At 44.4% G+C, this 23,866-nt stretch overlaps 1 protein-coding gene and 1 non-coding gene across 2 annotated transcripts; one reads left to right on the forward strand and one right to left on the reverse strand.

The window, feature by feature from the left end:
- Positions 1–826: 826 nt before the first annotated feature.
- On the reverse strand, positions 827–19,742 carry LOC141133255 (kelch-like protein 24). The gene is made up of 5 exons (XM_073622519.1): positions 19,615–19,742; positions 17,342–17,445; positions 14,906–14,984; positions 14,193–14,420; positions 827–3,743 (listed from the first exon to the last, which is right to left on the reverse strand). Exons 2-5 carry the CDS (start codon positions 17,436–17,438, stop codon positions 2,384–2,386), a joined length of 1,764 nt encoding a protein of 587 aa, XP_073478620.1. The 5' UTR covers positions 17,439–17,445; positions 19,615–19,742; the 3' UTR covers positions 827–2,383.
- A 399-nt stretch (positions 19,743–20,141) lies between these two features.
- On the forward strand, positions 20,142–20,213 carry TRNAE-UUC (transfer RNA glutamic acid (anticodon UUC)). Its single transcript has one exon. It is a non-coding gene; the product is annotated as a tRNA-Glu (tRNA).
- Positions 20,214–23,866: the final 3,653 nt, after the last annotated feature.

Here is a 23,866-nt window from a genome sequence, read left to right on the forward strand (position 1 = left end):
TAGTCTAGAAGATAACAGGAACAGATCTAGCTAAACTGAATACAGTGTATATATATATATATATATATATATATATATATATATATATATATATATATGCAACACCTGGGATGCATATATATACACAATACACTTTAAGTGCAGCTAACTGACTGACTGTCCTGCCTAATCTAGCTAACTCAAATGAAATGACACTGTCTCTCTCTCTCTCTAAGCACACCAGAACACACTGCACAGGGCCGCCGTGCAGGCGGCCTTATATAGTGTGGGGCGTGTACTAAATCCCCTGAGCCATAATTGGCCAAAGCCTCCTTGGCTTTGGCCAATTATGGCTCTCTGTTAAGGCGGCGCTGTGATTGGCCAAGCATGCGGGTCATAGTGCATGCTTGGCCAATCATCAGCAAGCAATGCACTGCGATGCCGCAGTGAATTATGGGCCGTGACGCGCCACACGAATTTGGCGCGAACGGCCCATATCGTTCGCAATTCGGCGAACGATCGAACAGCCGATGTTCGAGTCGAACATGGGTTCGACTCGAACACGAAGCTCATCCCTAGTTACCAACCTAGCGTAGTCGTACCAGGGAAAATTTACTTTTTTAATAATTCTGATTATTTCTGTACAAATCATTTTGGGAATGAATTAATATACTGTCGGCTCCTGAAGAAGTGGATAATGTCCATGAAACGCGTCAGACAACAAGAAATCTGTATTTTGTGAGATTATATACTGTTCAGTCACAATCGCGTTTTAATGCTCGTTTTGTAATGTGGTGTCTTATGATATTTTGTACAACATAATGAAGAGCATTTTATGGATGTTGACTTTAATAAAAAGTAGTATTTTAATGTAAGATGATGTACCTCAAAAGTCCAACTTTTTGCAACAACCTTTTTCTTTATCCGCTATATATTGTTAGCTTTCTATATGAGCTCTTTACATTTAAGTATAACTAAAGGCAAAACCTTTTTTTTTTTATTTCGGATAGAGTGGTGAGGGATTGGAATGCTTGTCAGTTTTTATTGCTGTCTGTGCCCCTGTTATGTAGATTCACCCTCTCTTTTTGTCCTGTTTATCATTATCGTTGAAAGTGAAAGTAACAGAAAACCCCAAATTTTGGGTTGTCCCCAGAAAAGTATTAGAGGGGAAATCTTCTAATGGCACACTAATTCTGGTGACCTGGGGTCCTCAAGGAATTCCCATAATTTGCAGGTATTTACTCTCACTTCCTGTTTGGCTATGGTACAGGAAGTGAAGGGAAATCTCCGCAATGGGACACAGATGGCGAAAAAAAATCTGATGGGTTATAACCCTCCCTTGCTGTATCCAAAATGAAAAAAAAAAAAGTTTTGCCTATAGTTCTACTTTAACTTTATAAGAAAGCATTGCCTTACAAGTCAAAATGAAACTCTGGGTGAAGAAATAAAGGGGAACATAACTACATCTTTTCTACTGCAAACCATGATCCTCTTTATTCTGCTACAAATTATAAATTAGGTAGTTTATGATGCTGTCAGCTAGCAATCCCTCAAACAGAAACACTTATGCCCTGTACACACGGTCGGACATTGATCGGACATTCCGACAACAAAATCCTAGGATTTTTTCCGACGGATGTTGGCTCAAACTTGTCTTGCATACACACGGTCACACAAAGTTGTCCGAAAATCCGATCATTCTGAACGCGGTGACGTAAAACACGTACGTCGGGACTATAAACGGGGCAGTTGCCAATAGCTTTCATCTCTTTATTTATTCTGAGCATGCGTGGCACTTCTGTCGGATTTGTGTACACACGATCAGAAATTTTGTTTTCGTTTTATTTTGTTTTTTGTTGTCGGAAAATTTTATAGCCTGCTCTCAAACTTTGTGTGTCGGAAAATCCGATGGAAAATGTGTGATGGAGCCTACACATGGTCGGAATTTCCGACAACAAGGTCCTATCACACATTTTCCATCGGAAAATCCGACCGTGTGTACGGGGCATAAGGCTCCATTCACACCATGGCGTTCAGGATCGTGGGTGGAATCGCTGCAATTCTACCTGTGATTCTCGAATCGCCACAAAACGTGGGATGCGCTTTTGATCCCCTTACTTTCAATGGCACCCCAACCGCGGCATGATTTTGCCGCGTTTGTCACCCGACACTTCTGGAACTTCTTTTGGGCAACAGGATTTTGGGTGACAATCGTGCCAAAATTGCGGTGCGATTGGGATGACATTGAAAGAAACAGGATCGCAAGCGGGTCCCAAGTTTTGTGGCAATTCGGGAATCGCGGGCAAAATCGCAGTGATTCCACCTGCAATCTGGAAAGCCATTGTGTGAATGGAGCCTTAACTAGTAAGCAATGTACAAATATGTATATTATGGATGAAGCATTTTATCTCCTGTGTGGGATAAGATAACAAAATTTTCTCATAGGAACCCACATGGTGACACAACCAAAGCCACTCACCCCTTCATGAGGGATAGGCAGTCCTTGGGTACAAAGTGTCCATTTGGAGTCACCCGGTGTCCAATAATATATAGTTTTATAAAACTGGTCCGTGTTTTCTCCACCCAAAACATAGATTCTTTGATTCCATTGCACAACTCCAGCAGATGCTATCTTCTCAGGAAGTGGTGGGATTTTGAGTTCCTGGGACACCCAACCCTGTTCATCTAAGCACAAACATTTTGATGTGGCTACCGCCTGCCCTGTGGATGGACAATAATTATCATAGCCACCAATCACAAACACCTTGTTACCTAATGTCACTGCTCCTCCAAATGCCACAACAATTTTATTTGGAACGTGACTCCACAAATCTGAATTTGTATCATAAATCAGTAGTCCCTTCTCACTAAATAAACGGTCCTGCCCAGTTTCTCCTCCTATGAAGTACAGTTTACCTTTTAACTTTGTGGATGCAAAAGCACACAATGGAAATGGTAGTTTAGATAACTCAGACCAACAATTTTTGGATAGGTCAAAACATTCCATTGAGTCCATAACGTCATCTCTATTCCATCCTCCCACTGCAAATAGTTTCTTCCTATAAGATAAGAATCCATGTAGAGCCCTTGGGCTCTTCATACATGGAAATTCTGTCCAGCTGTTTGTTAATGAATCATAAACATGGAAAGTCTGGGAAACAGAATCGTCCTTGTTCATCCCCCCGGTCACATACAAATAGTTCTCTACAGCAAGACATCCAGGATACATCAAAGATTTTAAGGGAGTAATCTTATCCCACTTATTGGAAACAGGGTCATAGCAGTCAAGAAAGAAATCATTATCATCAAGAGTGTGGTCTTCTCTGGCCTGAAGGTCCATGCAAACAATCTGGTTTTCAAACATACCTTGGCGTAGTTTGAAAGGGACTGGTTCCTGAAGACCAGACAGCTCTGGAATTAAGTCTCTTTTGACTTCTTCTAGCTCATGGGGTGACATTAATGGAAACCGGATGACTTTACATAGCTCTTCAGGAAATGGGCTGCCTGCAGCCTTGTTTGCTTTCCACCAGTGAAGAGCCATGCGATAGATGCAAAGCTCTGAAGATACCATCAACTGATCCGAGGAAAGAATGCTTATTAATTCATCCTGCTCCAAATGGAGAATATCTTCTTTTTCATAAAGACTGGTTATGTTCCAGCTGATGTATTGAATAGCTACCCTTTGAAGTGTGATGTGATTATGGCTGTGAGCCAGTCTGTAAATCCAGAAGCAGTTATCGTTCGTTAGCTGGTTGATGAGAAACCTAAAGTAAGGCATAATGGAAAAGTCTCATTAGAAGATGCTGAAAACAAAGAAGTTATACGCTGTTATTCATTGCACACACCTTTATCATAACAACAATGAAAGATGATAATAAAATTGTTGCCGTAGATTCAGAAAATCAACCACTTAGTCTTTTTATATGCACATAGAGTTAGAGAGAGAGAGAGAGAGAGAGAGAGAGAGAGAAGAGAGAGAAAGGGAGAGAGAGGCAACCAGGGGGAGAGTGAAAGCTGCAACCAGTAGAGGTTTATTTGAGGAGAAACCTCATTTAATCACCACAATTGGCCATCATGGCAATAATTCTGTTTGCATCCCAATCATTATTGTGGGACCTGTGACTGCCAGTGACATCACGGTTACTGGCCTATCATCAGTGCACGCAGCTAGTTCTCAGGCGGAACATTAATTAACTTTCTCACAACATGGGAAACTGTACCTCAAAATGGTAAAAAAAAAAATGCAAGCATCAAAGTTGTAATTTTAAGTTAAGTGTATAAAAATACTTGTTTATGTCAAATTCTGAGCTGTCTTGTGTCTTGTGCAGAATTCCTGTGTTAGTGTAAGGAGTTTAATTAGCTATCCAGGATCTTATCTTGGGACTACAGAATGATTAGTCTCTATGTTGTAGAGATGAGGAGAGTGGGAGGGCTTGAGTAGTTTAACAAAAGAAAACTGGGCAGGAGCGTTGACCTATGTTGACCTCCTTCGGCCTTGCATTTGACCTGCTTTGCAGGTTTTGCATTCCCACAGAATTGTATAAAGATCAGTGGCAAAAAAAAAGGTTACTATAAGATGACCAGGCGCTGGACATGTGACAGTCTATGGGAAGCTTCCCAGCTTGCAATCAGCTGATTGCAAGCTGGGAAGCTGATTTGCCCATGTTTAGGGCGTGTGCAGGGCACAAGCCTTGCACCCACACACACTCCCACTCTCCAGTGATTTGTCCCTGGCTCTTGTCCATTTATTTTCATTGGCCAGGCCCGGAGGGTGACTTGGTGGTGCTTTTTTCAGCACTACAGGGTCACTTCCAGTTTACCTGGAGTCGGCGTGAAGTGCGGATCCTGAGACTACTTTATTCCTGCAACCGGGGACCCTGTAATGTAATATATACATACACAGGTGATAGTATATAGATGGCAGAGGGGATGGTATATAGATAAGGGAGGGGAGATATATATACAGAGGTGATGGTATATAGAGGGTGATGGTAGATCGAGGGGAAATTATATATATATATATATATATATATATATATATATATATATATATATATATATATATATATACACACACAGTATATATATATATATTTATATAGTGGTGCGGAGAGATATATACAGAGGTGATGGTATATAAATGGGGAGGGGAGGTATATATACAAAGGTGATGGTATATAGATGGGGAGGGGAGGTACAGTATCTCACAAAATGAGTACACCCCTCACATTTTTGTAAATATTTTATTCTATCTTTTCATCTGTGACAACACTGAAGAAATGAAACTTTGCTACAATGTAAAGTAGTGAGTGTACAGCTTGTATAGCAATGTAAATTTGCTGTCCCCTCAAAATAACTCAACACACAGCCATTAATGTCTAAACCGCTGGCAACAAAAGTGAGTACACCCCTAAGTGAAAATGTCTATGTTGGGCCCAAAGTGTCAATATTTTGTGTGGCCACCATTACTTTCCAGCACTGTCTTAACCCTCTTGGGCATGGAGTTCACCTGAGCTTCACAGGTTGCCACTGGAGTCCTCTTCTACTCCTCCATGACGTCATCACAGAGCTGGTGGATGTTAGAGACCTTGCGCTCCTTCACCTTCTGTTTGAGAATGCCCCACAGATGCTCAATAGGGTTTAGGTCTGGAGACATGCTTGACCAATCCATCACCTTTACCCTTAGCTTCTTTAGCAAGACAGTGGTCATCTTGGAGCTGTGTTTGGGGTTGTTATGTTGGAATACTGCACTGCGGCCCAGTCTCCAAAGGGAGGGGATCATGCTCTGCTTCAGTATGTTGCAGTACATGTTGGCATTCATGGTTCCCTCAATGAACTGTAGCTCCCCAGTGTCGGTGTTGTAAAAAAAACCTTGACTCATGCAGAAGCTCTGTAAGAAAGATAGGGGGCGCTAGATACCATAATATTCAAGTGCTCCAAAAAAATATATCTCCTGCATTACCAAAAAAATGGAAATGTAGGAAGCTAGGGGGCGCTAGATACCATACTATTCAAGTGCTCTAAATAAATATATCTCCTGTGTTACCAAAAAAAAAAAAATGAAAATCATAATATTGACAAATCATAATTAGATTACACATTGAAGTGCCCACATTAGTGAAAACATATATAGTGATTGATTGTCCACATAAAAAAGTGATTGAAAAAAAGTTGAAGTGATATCTTTCAATATTATCCCAATCTTGTTGCTATAAACAAAAGGTTTTCCATCACCAAAAAAAACTAAAGAAAAGGAAAACACCTCGAAGTAGTAGATATCTGCTTACCAGATACCAATGACTCCTTTAGTTAAAAAGGGAGTCACTAGCGCTTGTGCAGGGTTGTGCCTGCTCACATGGATGGCCGGACTGTGGTTGGTATTATAGGCATGGATCGTTCCCGTCAGGCTCATTCAAGATAGGATAAGGATACATAGGAAACAAAAACAGTCTCCATAGTGTAAAACCATTTATTAAAAAAGTAAACAAATTAAAAAGCCAAATGGCCGCTTACATTGGTGGGTGCCTACCCGGCACTGGGGCTGCTTGCATGTCAGGGTGACTTTGCAGTCAGAAAAAGCCTTTCATGTCTCCTCCACGCTGGTGTGCGTTCCAGCTTACACAGGGGGGCAGCCAAAGGATCCGGATGTTGTTGGATGATAGGACATGTGACCACGTACCGCTCCGACGTACGTTTCGTAGTGAACGTCTTCAGGGAAGAGGCTTTTTCTGACTGCGAAGTCATCCTGACATGCAAGCAGCCCCAGTGCCGGGTAGGCACCCACCAATGTAAGCGGCCATTTGGCTTTTTAATTTGTTTACTTTTTTAATAAATGGTTTTACGCTATGGAGACTGTTTTTGTTTCCTATGTATCCTTATCCTATCTTGAATGAGCCTGACGGGAACGATCCATGCCTATAATACCAACCACAGTCCAGCCATCCATGTGAGCAGGCACAACCCTGCACAAGCGCTAGTGACTCCCTTTTTAACTAAAGGAGTCATTGGTATCTGGTAAGCAGATATCTACTACTTCGAGGTGTTTTCCTTTTCTTTTGTTTTTTTTGGTGATGGAAAACCTTTTGTTTACAGCAACAAGATTGGGATAATATTGAAAGATATCACTTCAACTACTTCAATCACTTTTTTATGTGGACAATCAATCACTATATATGTTTTCACTAATGTGGGCACTTCAATGTGTAATCTAATTATGATTTGTCAATATTATGATTTTCATTTTTTTTTTGGTAACACAGGAGATATATTTATTTAGAGCACTTGAATAGTATGGTATCTAGCGCCCCCTAGCTTCCTACATTTCCATTTTTTTGGTAATGCAGGAGATATATTTTTTTGGAGCACTTGAATATTATGGTATCTAGCGCCCCCTATCTTTCTTACATTCCTCTTTTTTTTGATTATCTATTTTTTTGATTATTCAAAAATTGGGGAGCAGCTTACACTGATTGTTTTATATATTTCCACAATTTTTTTATTGTTGGGAATGTTTTCTTACTAGATGTACCACCAGTATATGTAATTCATATATATTATCTGCTATCGACACCACTGGCGCAAAGGTTTCTATTATTTTCTCATGCAGAAGCTCGACCGCATCACTTCAGGTGTGGCTGCATCACAAAACAGTTGATCGCGGGGCTCCACTGCGCATGCACGGCTTCACCGCGGCTATACCGCGCATGCGCAGATGCTCATTTCAAACGAGGAAAATTATAGACTGGAGCAGGCGGGCGGAGGCGGTTGCTTAATTACATCATCGGCAGCACCGCCTCCAGCCCCGCCCCTTACCTTGCCCCTAGCCTGCTCTGGAGAAGGGGGGCGGGCCCCCTTGCAATGTAGCACTATGTATATCAATGGGACTGAGGTCGGGAGAAAATATAGAGCTGCACCGCCTCCAGCCCCGCCCCTAGCATGCTCTGCTGAATGGGGACGGGCCCCGTGCATAGCACTGTGTATATCAATAGTAGGTCCAGGAAAAATATAGAGCTGTGCCTGTGGGAGGGGCCAAGCCTTTGCATAGAAGACATTCCTCATCAATATGAGCATCCACACTGCATGATGTACATAATGTGAAGGGTTGTGCAATCTGTTCAGGAACAAAAACAGCTGCCTGACACACGGAGCCTCCGCTTACACAAATCTGTCTGTGCACAGCCCTGCAAAATACATATATGGGAGGTCAAGGAAAACTATACAGCAGTATCTGTGACAGTGGCGGCTGGTGCTCAAAAATTTTGGGGGGGGCGCAAACAAACTGAAAAATACTGAAACCACCCCATCCCCCAATCAATTGCAGCCTCACTGTGCCCGTCAAATGCAGCCATTTGTGGCCACCATATGCAGCCACTTGTGCCCGCCATACACAGCCATTGGTGCTCATCATATGCAGCCACTTGTGCCCGTCATATGCAGTCACTTGTGCCCATCAAATGCAGCCACTTGTGCCCGTCAAATGCAGCCACTGTGCCCATCATATGCAGCCACTTATGCCCATCATATGCAGCCATTTGTGCCCGTCAAATGCAGTCACTTGTGCCCATCATATGCAGCCTCTTACCGAGTGATGAGGCTTCTCTTCTGTAGCGGCGGCTGTGGCTCCTGTGTCCGCTCGGCTCCTCAGGCTTCCTCTGCCGTGTCTCCTCTTCTGCCAAAGCATTAGGCATCCAATAGGATCGCCTAATGCTTTGGCCAATCGGGAAACAGGTCTCACTGACCTGCCTGCTGATTGGCAGGGAGGAACGTTAATGTGAAAATAGCAAAAATTCATTTGCTATGCCACACAACAGGGTGGGATCAGGATGCAGTGCTCTGCGCCATGAGCCCACCCTATTTTGAGGCCTATTAGAGCCTCTGGCTCTAATCACGTGCTTCAAAATACACCCCCCGCCTAGCCCCGCCATAGTAATTAATGCGTCCAGCGTCCTGAAAGGCGCTAGGCACATGAATAGGGAGGGCGGCAGAGGTGACAGGGGGGTGACGCCCATGCTCCCACAATGCACAGGCCGCCACTGGTCTTTGATCGATGTCAAGTGCTGGGGGTTGGATCGCCTCCTCTGCTTTTCCTCCAATCAGGGGCCAAAGAAGCTGAGTGCGAGTTACCTGTAGCCCTCACACTGGAAACTTGTACACCATCATCATGGTGTCCCAGGACGGTGGGTACCAGGTCCCCTGAGGGCAGACCCGCTTTGGGGTCACTGGTGGCTTAGGGAGAAGGAGAGGGCCCCTGGGTGGACATGGGAGAAGGAGAGGGCTCCTGGGTGGACGTGGGAGAAGGAGAGGGCTCCTGGGTGGACGTGGTAGAAGGAGAGGGCTCCTGGGTGGACGTGGGAGAAGGAGAGGGCTCCTGGGTGGACGTGGGAGAAGACGAGGGCTCCTGGGTGGACGTGGGAGAAGGAGAGGGCTCCTGGGTGGACGTGGGAGAAGGAGAGGGCTCCTGGGTGGCCGGGGGAGAAGAAGAGAGCTCCTGGGTCGCTAGTGGAGAAGGAGAGAGCCCCTGGGTGGCCGGTGGAGAAGGAGAGACCCCCTGGAAGGCTGGCGGAGAAGGAGAGAGCCCCTGGGTGACCGGTGGAGAAGGAGAGGGCCCCTGGGTGACCGGTGGAGAAGGAAAGGACACCAGAGTGTTTGGAGGAGGAGAGGGCCCCTGGGTGGCCATTTAGTGAAGAAGAGGGCCCCTGGGTGGCCGAGGGAGAAGGAGAGGATACCCTTCTCTCCCCCGGAGGATGGGGACACCCTTCTCTCCCCCGGAGGACGGGGACACCCTTCTCTCCCCCGGAGGACGGGGACACCCTTCTCTCCCCCGGAGGACGGGGACACCCTTCTCTCCCCCGGAGGACGGGGACACCCTTCTCTCCCCCGGAGGACTTGGTAACTGACTTTATCAAGCAATGTGAAGACAACAGTCTGCCATGAGCAGTATTTACATAAGGGTGGGCTGTCATTGATTGGGTAACATCACACATCACTAGGAAAGATCGTGTTGGCTAATGCCGCGTACACACGATCGGACATTGATCGGACATTCCGACAACAAAATCCATGGATTTTTTCAGACGGATGTTGGCTCAAACTTGTCTTGCATACACAAGGTCACACAAAGCTTTTCGGAAGAACGCAGTGACATACAACACGTACGACGAGCCGAGAAAAATGAAGTTCAATAGCCAGTGCGGCTCTTCTGCTTGATTCCGAGCATGCGTGAAACTTTGTGCATCAGAATTGTGTACACACGATCGGAATTTCCGACAACAGATTTTGTTGTCGGAAAATTTGAGATCCAGATCTCAAATTTTGTGTGACGGAAATTCCGATGGAAAATGTCCGATGGAGCCTACACATGGTCGGAATTTCCAACAAAAAGCTCCCATCGAACATTTTCCAACAGAAAATCAGACCGTGTGTACGGGGTATTAGTCTGTAAACATCTGATCAGCCTTGGCTCTTCAAGTTGGATGAAAGGAAGCGATGGCAGGGTCAGACAACAAGAATGTGAATTAGAAGTGATGATTTTTGTGCCTGGGTGTTTGTATCTAACAATCTACATAATGTGTAAAGTGAGAGCAGCAACATAAGTATTTATTGTCCATCAGAACATCTCCACATACACGAGACTCGATGTCAGAGAAGAAATGAAATGAAGAGGAATAAACCTCAGGCTGCCCCCGTGCTATATACTGGCGATCTCATATCTGTATAGGGGAGGAGAATTTCACAACTTACAGAGACACAACTGAGCGAGGCGTGGCTACAGGAGCGGCGCCTGTAAGTACAGTCCTTGATAGTCGTGTAAGGGGAGCACACAGAGGGGTCAGTTCTGATAAGAGCTGTCACAGGAGGGCCCTCACACAATACACATGGGAGGCAGGGCGGTGAGGTTGGCACACACAGGGTGATCAGGCAGGGCTGTGAGGTTGGCACACTCAGGGTGATCAGGTTCCTGTTCTTAGGGGAGGTGGGGTCCTGGTCCCCAGGGAACATGGGTGAGATGGAGTCCCCGTTGCTGGTGTTCTGTTGAGAAAGGTCCCCCGTCGGATAGTGTCTGCCCTGTACTGCGCAGGCGCAGTATGAAGGACAAAGGAGACACTGAAATCCAGTAAACTAGTTCGGTGCCCTGTCGAGAAAGGTCTGAACATGAACAGCTGTTCATCAACTGTAACGGCGCCTGTGCAATTAACACTACATCGTGCCACACGCTCCCGCATGCTCCCGATGCTCATGCAACTCTGCAAGGGGCGAGTGTAGGGGCGGATGCATATAGAAGAGGCCGCATGATGCATCTGCCCCTTACAAGCTTCTCAATAATACATCCACCCCTATGAGAAATCCAGCCCCATCGTATAAGGTCTGGCCATCATGCGACCTCTTCTAAATGCTTCCGCCCCTACACCCGCCCCTTGCAGAGTTGCACAAGCATCGGGAGCGTGTGGCACAATGTATTGTTAATTGCGCAGGCGTGTACCGCTGATGAACAGCTGTTCATGTTCGGAGACTTTCTGCGTCTCCTTTGTCCTCCGTATTGCGCAAGCGCTGCGCCTGCGCAGTACAGGGCGGACGCTATCCGAAGGGGGACCTTTCTCGATAGGACACCGAACTTGTTTACTAGATTTGCAGCAGTCTCCAGTTACTAGGGCAACCAGTGACGTGGAGCAGGGATTTGGGTGTTCCGTTCTGTGATTGGTTGGTCAGACCATTATTTCTCAGCACGGGCTGGCTGAGCGGCAGATGGACTGTGCAGGGAGAAGAGTGAGGACGTGTTTACCTGGATCTCCGGTCCACATCGGATATCATGTCGATTGCTTCAGCACAACATTTCTTGGATAAATCACATCTCATCTAGAGGGGAATACCGAGGGCTGTCTGTGTATAAAAGCCCAGTCCCGGATAGGTATCCGAAAACATTCGTCTGCCACTAAAGTCCCTTCTACAGCCCTCATATTATCATATACAAGGAGCTTCCTGAACATGAGTGTCTGCAATTCTTTTTTTATTTCCAAAACAATTCTTTACATTAACCACTTCAGCCCCGGAAAATTTTACCCCCTTAATGACCAAGCCATTATGTGCGATACAGCACTGCATCGTTTTAACTGACAATTGTGCGGTCGTGTGACGCTGTACACAAACTAAATTTGCACCCTTTTTTTCCCACAAATAGAGCTTTCTTTTGGTGGTATTTGATCACCTCTGCGTTTTCTATTTTTTGCGCTATAAACAAAAAAAGCGACAATTTAAAAAAAATATTTTTTTTTTACTTTTTACTATAATAAATATCCCCAAAAATGTTTTTAAAAAACAAATTTCATCAGTTTAGGCCAATATATATTCTACATATTTTAGGTAAACAAAAACGCAATAAGCGTATGTTGATTGGCATTTTTTATTATTTATTCATTTTTTTACTAGTAATGGCGGCGATCTGTGATTTTTAGCGGTATTGTGACGGACAGTTTGGACACTTTTGACACATTTATACAGCGATCAGTGCTATAAATATGCACTAATTACTGTGTAAATGTCACTGGCAGGGAAGGGTTAACACTAGGGGGCGATCAAGGGGTTAAATGTGTGTTCTCTCAGCGTGTTCTAACTGTATGGGGATAGGACTGACTGGGGGAGGAGACATTGTTGTTTCTACTCCAGGATTGAGTGTGCTACATACCCTAAGTCTGGAAAGGAGTACTGGGGTTGTACTGACTGCCTGGCCACTGCAGCGGCTTGACACTTGTCATACTTTTTTTTTTTTTGGTCTAGGATTGAGTGTGCTACATACCATAGGGGACTGTGTTGACAGGCTTTTTTTCTCTTCAAGAGGGTTTTTAATTCCTATACAAGCCTTTGAGAATGCAAAACCTGCCTAAACGAAAAGTTTGAGAATACAAAAAAATGAACTATCATACTCACCTAGATGGATGCAGCACCAATCATAGCTTTAGCTGTCCCCTGCAGGCTCTAAACTGAGTGACCAAAAACCACTGAACATTTACCGTATATACTCGAGGATAAGTCAACCCGAATATAAGCCGAGGCACCTAATTTTACCACAAAAAACTGGGAAAACGTATTGACTCGAGTGGGTGAGAAATGCGCAGCTACTGTAAGTGGAAAAGAGGGTCAACAATGCCCATTTGCAGTCTCACTGTGCCCATTTGCAGCCATAGGTCTCCCAAACTTCAAACTCGGTAGTTAAGGGTTCCTAGATGCCCCCTAGCTGCAGCCAAAATTTGGGGTCTCTGGAACCAAAGGGTCCTGAAATGACATTGCTGCAGATGGACACAGTTGACTGACTTTGGGGCCCTGTATCTCAGGTCAACTTGGTGCTAGGAACCCCAAATTTGGTGTGCAAACCCAGTGGAACTAGCACTACAACATACCCAACATTTTCCGAACCGACTTTGGGGCCCCATATCTCGGAGGCACTTGGTGCTAGGAACCCCAGCTTGGATATGTTGTAGTGCTAGTTCCACTGGGTTTGCACACCAAATTTGGGGTTCCTAGAACCAAGTGGTCCCGAGATATAGGGCCCCAAAATCGGTTCGGAAAATGTCATTCTTTGCACCAGAAAAATGCTTGACTCGAGTATAAGCCGGGGGGGGGGGGCACTTTCAGCACAAATAAATGTGCTGAAAAACTCAGCTTATACTCGAGTATATACGGTAATTCTCGGTATTCAATCACTGGATCCCTGTTCTGCCCCCAATAGCGCTCACTTGGGGAAGCAGTCTGTGTAAAGGGCAGGAGCAGCTGGCTCAGTCTCCCCGCAGTTCACTGAGAGGCTGAGCCAGCTGCTGGTCCAGGCATCTAGGTGGATCCCAACTTTAAAGTTGGGATCTTTCCAGAGCTTGAACCGGCTGAGTGACGGCAGCTTTAGCCTGCTGTTGGCTGAAAACAGGTCACAGGAGTGCAGAATGAAGTGCAACTCCTGTGATCCCTGGATGAGTAGGGCCAAAATAGCTTTGGCCATACTTCTCCTTTAGAGCAGGTCAAAAGCAGGACAGAAGAAGGTCAACTACAGGTCAAATTAACCCAATAATAAATTCTGAATGGTCGCAGAAGCATCTCCAATCAATGTCAAACTGATGAAAACAACAAAAGCCCTAGCAGCTATCTTCCATGAGACCTCCTGGCCAGTAGTGCTTGTAGCTGCTCACAGACATGATATCATCACCTATATGCATTATATAATAGTCAAGTACCTGCTGCACAGATCCTGCATAGCTGTAATCTGCAGTCGGCCGGACACAGTAAACAGCTCTTCAACAGAGCCCAGGCCGAGAGCAGCCTCACCGCTGTATATGAAGTGAAGGATGCTCTGTATGACAGAAGAGGGAACATCCAGAAGGCAAACCTCTCCATGTTCAGATTCTAGCATAGAGCTAGTGAACATGGCACGGAAATAGGGGCTGACCGAAGCAAGTACAACCCTGCAAAAAGTAAAAAAAAAAACAGAATAAAATTATAGAATAAAATAATAGGATAAAATAATTGAGCACTCTATCTAAACAAGTACAGTAACAGTACCATAGCTTCTGTAAGCATGAAGTCCCTCCAAAACTATTATTGCTGGGGGGATCTATTGTTGCTTGGGGGGACCTATTGTTATTGGGGTGGGGTCAATTGTCCTGGGGGAGTCTATTGTTGCTTGGGGTGATCTATTGTTGCTGGCTCTAGGGGATCTAGTTTACTGCTTTTCTTATTAGACGAGAACAAATTCCATACAAAGATACTTGGGGTAGTACAGGGAGGTGGGTGAAACCAAGGGACAGTGGATAGGGTGCAGAGACAAGGGGAGACTCAGAAGGGGGAGTTTCTGCTCCTATTCTCTGAGAAAAAAAGCCCTGAAAGTGTTGAAAGACATCTTTTGTTTTTCCTTTATACTTTACACATTCTGTAAATGTAATACACCTACCTGTGGCAGGGGAACCTTCTGCTCGCAGTTATTATGGTTGCATCACACAGCATTTCTGTAAGGTAGAGCTCACGTAGACCTATCCACAACATAAAACACAATACAGTTTTTTGTTTCTAATGGGGCATACACACGGGTGGACTTTTCGACCGGACTGGTCCGCCGGACTTTTGACAGACTTCCGACTGACTTTTTAACGAACGGACTTGCCTACACACGATCACACCAAAGTCCGACTGATTCGTACCTGATGAAGTACACCGGACTAAAATAAGGAAGTTGATAGCCAGTAGCCAATAGCTGCCCTAGCGTCGGTTTTTGTCCGTCGGACTAGCATACAGACGAGTGGATTTCTGGGTCCAACGGAGTTAAGACGTAAAGATTTGAAGCATGTCCCAAATCTAAAGTTCTGGAAAAGTCAGCTGAAGGTCCGATGAAGCCCATACACGATCGGATTGTCCACCAATTCATGGCCAAATTTATCTGGACTCCTATTTGATCACATCTCATACTACCATAAAGGAAACTGAAGCATATCTAAACTAAAAAACAAAAAAAATAATATATTGCAGCTTACCTGTTCCTAAATATATGGTGACTGCATTCGTTTTCAATTTTCAGGCCAAGAACATTTTCAGCAAGTACAGACATATCCATTGATCTTGCCAGAAATGTCATGTCTTCGGCACTTTCTGTGAATTGAACTAAAAGCAAGAAAACAACCCTATTTTCCTTCCAAGCTATCATCTGCAAATCATTAATTCCCCCCGGCGTGCATTGGTAGTCGTAATCAGGGCAGCAGCAACCATGGTTCTCTCCACTGACATGTGGAGAAGTGAGTGAAGGCACGAAGGGACAGGAAGTTTATGTTTGTTTGTTATATATTAGGTAAGTGAGTACACCCCACATTTTTGTAAATATTTTATATCTTTAAATGTGACACTTAAGAAATGACACTTTGCTACAATGTAAAGTAGTGAGTGTACAGCTTGTATAACAGTGTAAATTTGCTGTCCCCTCAAAATAACTCAACACACAGCCATTAATGTCTAAACCGCTGGCAACAAAAGTGAGTACACCCCTAATTGAAAAATTTGGCCCAAAGTGTCAATATTTTGTGTGGCCACCATTATTTCCCAGAGCTGCCTTAACCTTCTTGGGCATGGAGTTCACCAGAGCATCACATGGTGCCACTGGAGTCCTCTTCCACTCCCCCATGATAACATCACGCAGCTGGTGGATGTTAGAGACCTTGCGCTCCTCCACCTCCATTTGAGGATGCCTCACAGATGCTCAATAGGGTTTAGGTCTGGAGACATGCTTGGCCAGTCCATCTCCTTTACCCTCAGCTTCTTTAGCAAGACAGTGGTCATCCTGGAGGTGTGTTTGGGTTGTTATCATGTTGGAATATTGCTCTGTGGCCCAGTCGCTGAAGGGAGGGTATCATGCTCTGCTTCAGTATGTCACAGTACATGTTGGCATTCATGGTTCCCTCAATGAACTGTAGCTCCCCAGTGCCAGCAGCACTCATGCAGCCCCAGACCATGACACTCCCACCACCATGCTTGACTGTAGGCAAGACACACTTGTCTTTGTACTCCTCACCACGCTTGACACCATATAAACCAAATAAGTTTATCTTAGTCTTATCAGACCACAGGACATGGTTCCAGTAATCCATGTCCTTAGTCTGCTTGTCGTCAGCAAACTGTTTGCGGGCTTTCTTGTGCATCATCATTAGAAGAGGCTTCCTTCTGAGATGACAGCCATGCAGACCAATTTGATGCAGCGTGTGGCGCATAGTCTGAGCACTGACAGGCTGACCCCCCACCCCTTCAATCTGTGCAGCAATGCTTGTAGCACTCATACATCTAATTCCCAAAGACAACCTCAGGATACGACGCTGAGCACGTGCACTCAACTTCTTTGGTAGACCATGGCAAGGCCTGTTCTGAGTGGACCCTGTCCTGTTAAACCACTATATGGTCTTGGCCATCATGCTGCAGCTCAGTTTCAGGGTCTTGGCAATCTTCTTATAGCCTAGGCCATCTTTATGTAGAGCAAAATTCTTTTTTTCAGATCCTCAGAGAGTTCTTTGCCATGAGGTGCCATGTTGAACTTCCAGTGACCAGTATGAGAGAGTGAGAGTGATACCCCCAAGCAGCTCCGCACGGATATAGCATGAATACCTTACTCACTTTTGTTGCCAGCGGTTTAGACATTAATGGCTGATTGTTGAGTCATTTTGAGGGGACAGTAAATTTACACTGTTATACACTAACTACTTTACATTGTAGCAAAGTGTCATTTCTTCAGTGTTGTCACATGAAAAGATATAATAAAATATTTACAAAAATGTGAGGGTGTACTCATTTTGTGAGATACTGTATACAGGCATCACTTTATACTGTAAGTGTTCTGCATTTTCCACTATACCTTTTATTATATCACATTCCAAATTATTATGATCTTCAAGAAAGGCTTCCGTGTCTTCATCTATATACCATGGAGGATGCTTGGATGACTCTTCCATAGTGTGTCTGTGCAGAATGTAGGGTAAGATGACAAAGTATTAAGGTTTTTTTTTACCATGTTTGCCCAAAGCAATGAAAATAGTACAGCTTGAATGCAACCCAAACCTGTGTCAGTTGGATCAGCATGTGAATATACTGGTGCAAGACAGACAGAATCGGCCTGTCAGACTCTAGTAGACTTCAACAAAATGGTGGCCATCTGTACACAGATGCCAACTCCCTATTGCATAAATGTGAAGATGGGTAAAAGATGGCTTCAGTTTGTTCGTCACCTGTAGAGAACTTCTCAGAACTCCTATGATTAAACCCCGAAAAAGGCAAAACATGTCTGAGGAGTTCTCTACAGGTGCAGAACAGGAGCTGAAGCCATCTTTTACCCATCTCATTCACATTTATGCAACAGGAAGTTGGCATCTGTGTGCAGACGGACAGCAATTTGTTGAAGTCTACTTTGTATCATGTTAGTCATAGATATTAACAAGGAATTAAAAAATGTAAAAAGAAAGAAACAGCGTTTGCTGCCCCTCAGCCAAGAACCAGGTCACCCTCTGAAGAGACGAAGTGCCTATCATCAAGCAGGGGCTCGCCTTATATTCCACAAACCACATAAATACTGGAGAAAAGAAAGCTGGCAGAACTCCATAAGATTCAACATTGACAACCTTTTGATCCAACAAAGTGACAAGTAGTACAATGTGGGGACTCTTTGTCCATTTGTCTGGATTGATAAAGTTGTCAGCATTGAATCTTGCTGTCAGCTTTCTTTTCTCACACACTTTTTTTAACTAAAAAATGTAGGTTACATAGTAAGTCAGGTTGAAAAAAGACACAAGTCCATCTAGGTGACACTTTTCTTTGGCTAACCGAATACATTTTTGGGAGCAAACTTTGTAATACACTCCCTTTTCAAGGTAATACCACACCTGGCGAAGAGAACTAAGGGGCCTATATATTTTTTTTTAACAGAGAGCAGTTACTATTCTCCACCATGGCCAGATCTAGGAGGGTGCTGGGGTGGGCTGTGCCCCCCCAGATTTCAATTGCGGCCCCCCAAAGCTTCCCAATCACGACCCCTTGCACACCTGACGACATGCCTGGCCATTTTCCATCCCTGCACTGGCTGTGCATGTACAGTGCAGGGAAGAAAACTATGTTGAGTTCCTCTCTCCTGCTGCAGTGACCCCTGTTATACTTCCAGCAGGGTCCCTGTTCTATCCTCCCAGCAGTGACCCCGGAATGCTATCCTGCCAGCGGTGTCCCCTTAGCTCTATCCTTCCAGCGGTGACCCTGCCCTCTCTTCTTCCAGCGGTGACCCCTTTGTTCTATCCTGCCAGCAGTGACCCCTGTCCTCTGCCCTGCCAGTGTTAACCTCTGTCCTCTGCCCTGCCAGCAGTGACCCCTTTCCTCTGCCCTGCCAGCAGAGACCCCTTTCCTCTGCCCTGCCAGTGTTAACCTCTGTTCTCTGTCCTGCCAGCCGTGACCCCTGTTCAGCCAGCATTGACCCCTGTCCTCTGCCCTGCCAGCAGTGACCCCTGTCCTCTGCCCTGCCAGCAGTGAGCCCTGTCCTCTGCCTTGCCAGTGTTAACCTCTGTCCTCTGCCCTGCCAGCAGTGACCCCTTTCCTCTGCCCTGCCAGCAGAGACCCCTGTCCCTGCCAGGAGAGAGCCCTGTCCTCTGCCCTGCCAGCAGTGACCCCTGTCCTCTGCCCTGCCAGTGTTAACCTCTGTTTTCTGTCCTGCCAGCAGTGCCCCTGTCCTCTGCCCTACTTATTCCCAGTACACTGCCTTAGCAGTTCCTGTGCATAACCCTGCTGACCCACTGTACACTGCCCAGCTGACCCCTGTACTCTGTCCTAAAACCACTGGTCTACAAACTGCTGATCATATCCTCTGCCCTGCTGACCTCCCATTTTCTGTCCCCTGCCATTTTTTTACTGCACCCCCACATAAGACATGCTAGATCTGGCCCTGCTATCCACTCTGTTATATTCTGTAGGGATACTGCATTTATAAAATTGGGGCCATGTTATGCAGCCTTCTGTATCCTAAGGCATTCTGTGGTTGTGAACAAGCACAAGTTATCCGTGTGAAACCGGTCTACCAATGTTCCTGTAACGTCCTGTCTATGTCTACGTTTGGCATCTTAAAGAGTTTACTTCCTCTTTAAGTACACTTACCTATTGGCAAAAAGGTATAAAGGTAACAAAATCTCATGGAAAGTCAAGAGTTCTGCACAGCCAAACTACAGGCAGAGTAGAAATCACCATACACAGGAAGAGACAACTGTGTTCCAAGCCTCTTTCCCAAGCAGCTCTCTGATTGGATGAAGATGGCGTTTTGCTGCCAGTTAGTGGACGAATTCAGACACCAGACTGAACACCGTCTGCACACCCTTTGATGCTAAGCCTTCTCAGTTATCAGTAGTAGCCGAGAGCTGCGCGGCTTTAGCCATGGATAACAGCAGTATGTTTGGCGTTTGAGTGATATCTTCTATCAACTAGCTCAAAATTTTAAAACACCAGCTTTGAAAAAAAGGTTAGGATTCATTGTACGGAATTGCCTGACATGCTGAAGGTTTGTATTTTTTAACAGTTCTAGAGGCAATATAAAGTAATATGTATGCAGCAAAACCAGAAACTTGCAAAATATTTGTAAATGGGCCAGGTATGTAGAAAAGAAGGAATTCTGAGCCCTGTGCATATCTTCCCATATGGTCTAGCGGTTAGGATTCCTGGTTTTCACCCAGGCGGCCCGGGTTCGACTCCCGGTATGGGAATGTGATCTTTTAAATCCTCCAAATTGTGTTTAACCACTTGAGTCCCAGTATACGTAACTTATACACACCCCCGTTAAGACCAGGGGCTTTTTTTTCAGATTTTGGACATGTTATAGATTGCCTTACAATTGCTGTTTTGTTCTGCAGTTAACCCAGCCAATCTCCATGTTCTTTTTTCTAGTACTCTCATTTGATACCAAACTTTAGACATGTGCACTGCCGAAAAATTAGTTAGTATTCAGGTTTTTTTCTTTTCGTTTTTCGGGTCATTCGTTATGATCGGAATTCAAAAATTTGAAAATAAGAAAGAAGATTAGAAAATTTGAAAGAATAACTAACTAACTTATAATAACTATTAAATTATAGGTATTGGAATTTCCTTTCAAATTTGGCTGTTAGTGAACGTAACGAATACAAATATATCTGAAGTTATGAATTATCCGAAATAACGAATGCCGCATCTAAACAAATGGAATGGAATGAATAATAAATAATAATAATAATAATAATAAAAAGTTTGTATTATTGTTATTTATTATTATTAATTTGTTACGTTCCATTCGTTTAGATACAGCATTCGTTATTTTCGATAATCCGGAACTGCAGATAAATTTGTATTTGTTACTTTCATTAACAGCTAAATTTGAAAGGAAATTCCAATTCCCTTTAATTTAATAGTTAGTAATAGTTAAAGTGGGATTCCACCCAAAAAAAAAAAACTACATGAAAAATCCTAAAAAAAAATACAAAAAAACATTTGGATATTTTTTTTTTACTCACCTCTAAAGGCCTGTTGCTAGGGGGTCCCTCGTAGTCTGCCTCTTCCAGTGCCTGGGCTGGTGACATCACTTCCCCCTCGGCACAGGAAGGGCTCAGCTCTGCTCCCTCCCTCCTGTCAATCATCTGGGACCCATTACAGGTCCCAGGTGACTGAGCGGCCAATCACGGCGCTCGGCGCCGCTCACGCATGCGCAGTGGGTGCCAGGCTGTGAAGCCACAGCCCGGCGCCCACAGTTGCAATGCCGGCGCCGCCGAATGGAGGGGAAGACGAGCGGGGCTTCGAACCCCCACATCGCTGGACCCTGGGACAGGTAAGTGTCCAATTAAAAGTCAGCAGCTGCAGTATTTGTAGCTGCTGACTTTTAATTTTTTTTTTGACTGGAACTCCTCTTTAAGTTATTATTAGTTAGTTATTATTTCAGATTTTCAAATTTTTGGGTTTTCAAATTTGTGAATTTTCAAATTTCAGAATTTTTTGAATTTCCGAATTAACGAATTTTAAAAATATTCAAATTTACGAATATTCTGAAAAATGTATTAAACGGGTTTTCGTTAATTCAAATTAACAAGTTTGTTGAAATTTGTTAAAAAACTAATTCGGAATGAAACAAATTGCACATGTCTATCCGACTTTAACCACTTCCCATCACTGGACTTTCGGTGGTTCTACCGAGATGATGCCTGCAGCTGCAGGCATCATCCCGGTCAGTGGCGGCCCCTTCCATACGGGTCGCTGCCCCCCTAATTCATGCGCCTGTCCCCTAATCTACATGCAGGGCACCGGACGCATGGATGTCAACAGAGGTTTTTTTTTAAGCTCTCTTGTAATAGCAACCGCTATTACAAGCAGCGGGAGGGGACGTCTTCCCCTCCCCCTCTTTTCCGTGGGTCTCTTGGGCTCCAGCGTCCCACCGGGAGACCCCAGCGACTAGCCGACATGTCCACCGGCTGCTGGACAACCGAACAGAGCCAGGATCGGCTTTGATCGGCTGTTCGTTATAGTAAACCTGAAGCGATGACATGACATCACTTCCGGTCTACTCAAAAACTATCAGCATCAGTTTTTGAAACTCAAAGGCATTCAAAAACACAGATCTTATAGACCCCAGATCTCTCCATAAAGAGGACCTGTCACGTGCCTATTGCTGTCACAAGGATGTTTACATAATTGTGACAGCAATAAAAGTGATAAAAAAAAATTATTAAAGCAAGTGCAAAAAAAAAAGAAAAAACTAAATTAATAATTTAAAAAAAGAGCATTTTTAAAGTGCCCCTGTCCTCCTGTGCTTGCACGCAAAGGCGAACGTGCGCTTTGGTCCATCAAGAACGTCAGATCATAGGCAGTAATTTTAGCACCAGACCTCCTCTGTAAATCTAAAGTGGTAACATGTAAAGCCCTTTAAATTGTCCCCTATGGATAGTAAAATTTACATTGTTTGTTGCCATTGTACGGGCGTGCACAAATTTTAAAGCGTGACATGTTTGATATCTATATACTCAGCATAATCTTCATCTTTTGTATTTTACAAAGAAATTGGGTTAGTTATTGTGTTTTTTTTGCATTTAAAATTCCCCCAAAATTGCGTTTGAAAAACCGCTGTGCAAATACCATGTGACATAAAAAAATTGCAAAACCCACCCAATTTAATCTCTAGTGCCTTTGATTAAAAAATAAATAATATTTGGGGGTTCTAAGCAATTTCTAGCAAAAAATACTGATTGTTATATGTCAACAAAAAGTGCCAGAAAAGGCCCGAGCTGGAAGTAGTTAAAATGATATAGCATAATTATTTAAGAAATTTGAAAAAAAAAAGTGAAAATTGAGGAAAAAAGGCAGTTTTCTGTTGATTTCGACCACATGAATTGTAAAAAGACAAGGCACAGTTTTTTTTTTCTCAGAGATGTTTTTTTATTTTTAATTCATAATACCAAATTTGTTCTGCATATGGTATACGAGGTGTGTCTAAAATGTTTGGTGAATGGTATCAGAAAACAAACAAAACAGAAGATACAAATTACCTTTATTGGCCTTCAAAATAATCACCATCCTTCACAACACACTTTTGGCAACATTCATAATGCTTCTGGAAACTGTCAGCAAAGCAGAACCGGTGTCACATATTCTTGGATTGCGTCCATGTCTGCAAAACGTGCGCCTTTCATGAAGCTCCTCAGGTGGGGGAAACAGAAAGAAGTCTGCAGGTGTCAGATCAGGGGAATATGGTGGATGATCGAGAACAGGTATACCACGCTGAGCCAAGAGTTGGCGCACACAGATCGCACAGTGGGGTCTGATCCCCTGTGATGATGGTTCGCAGGAAGGATGGATCCTGGTCACACATGGTAATGAAATCTCCAGAGGTTTCCATCCATTTTGCTTTCTGTTCCTCTGTCAGCTTGTGTGGCACAAACTGGGAACAGATCTTTCGTTTACCCAAATCTGCACAGACGATGGCGCGCACTGTGTCCTTGCTAATGCCCAATTCCTCTGCCATCAAGTCAGTCACCAATCTCATGCCACTATTTGTCGCATCATGTCTGGGATCCTGCTTGTCGACGGCTGACCCGAACGTGGCTCATCCTCAGTCATTTCCTTCCCATCGCTAAATCTCTTGAACACATTTTCTGCTCAAGATTTCTGTCCTATACACTTGCACCAACATTTTATGCATCTCCACCACCATTTTTCCCAAATTGTAAGCAGAGCTTGATGTTCACTTGTTGCTCCATTGCACTGTGACCCTATCTCTTACACTGACTACATTCGACTGTCCGCAGCGGATTTACCCCGGCGTTCACGTGTACTCCACGCTAGGTGGCACCTCTCGATGTGGCTCTGGATAGCCATGTTCTTGCGCGCGCACCTGGCCCAA

The sequence above is a fragment of the Aquarana catesbeiana genome, linkage group LG03 (assembly GCF_042186555.1).
Source record: "Aquarana catesbeiana isolate 2022-GZ linkage group LG03, ASM4218655v1, whole genome shotgun sequence".
Taxonomy (NCBI): Eukaryota; Metazoa; Chordata; class Amphibia; order Anura; family Ranidae; genus Aquarana; species Aquarana catesbeiana.

What these genes read in the sequence shown, in the direction of transcription:
- LOC141133255 (XM_073622519.1), bottom strand. Translation starts at nt 17,438, where the DNA reads ATGGAAGAGTCATCCAAGCATCCTCCATGGTATATAGATGAAGACACG. An exon ending in GGAATGTGATATAATAAAAG is followed by an intron (nt 14,985 to 17,341) that starts GTATAGTGGAAA and finishes TGTTGTGGATAG; the next exon opens with GTCTACGTGAGCTCTACCTT. An exon ending in ATGCAGGATCTGTGCAGCAG is followed by an intron (nt 3,744 to 14,192) that starts GTACTTGACTAT and finishes GCCTTACTTTAG; the next exon opens with GTTTCTCATCAACCAGCTAA.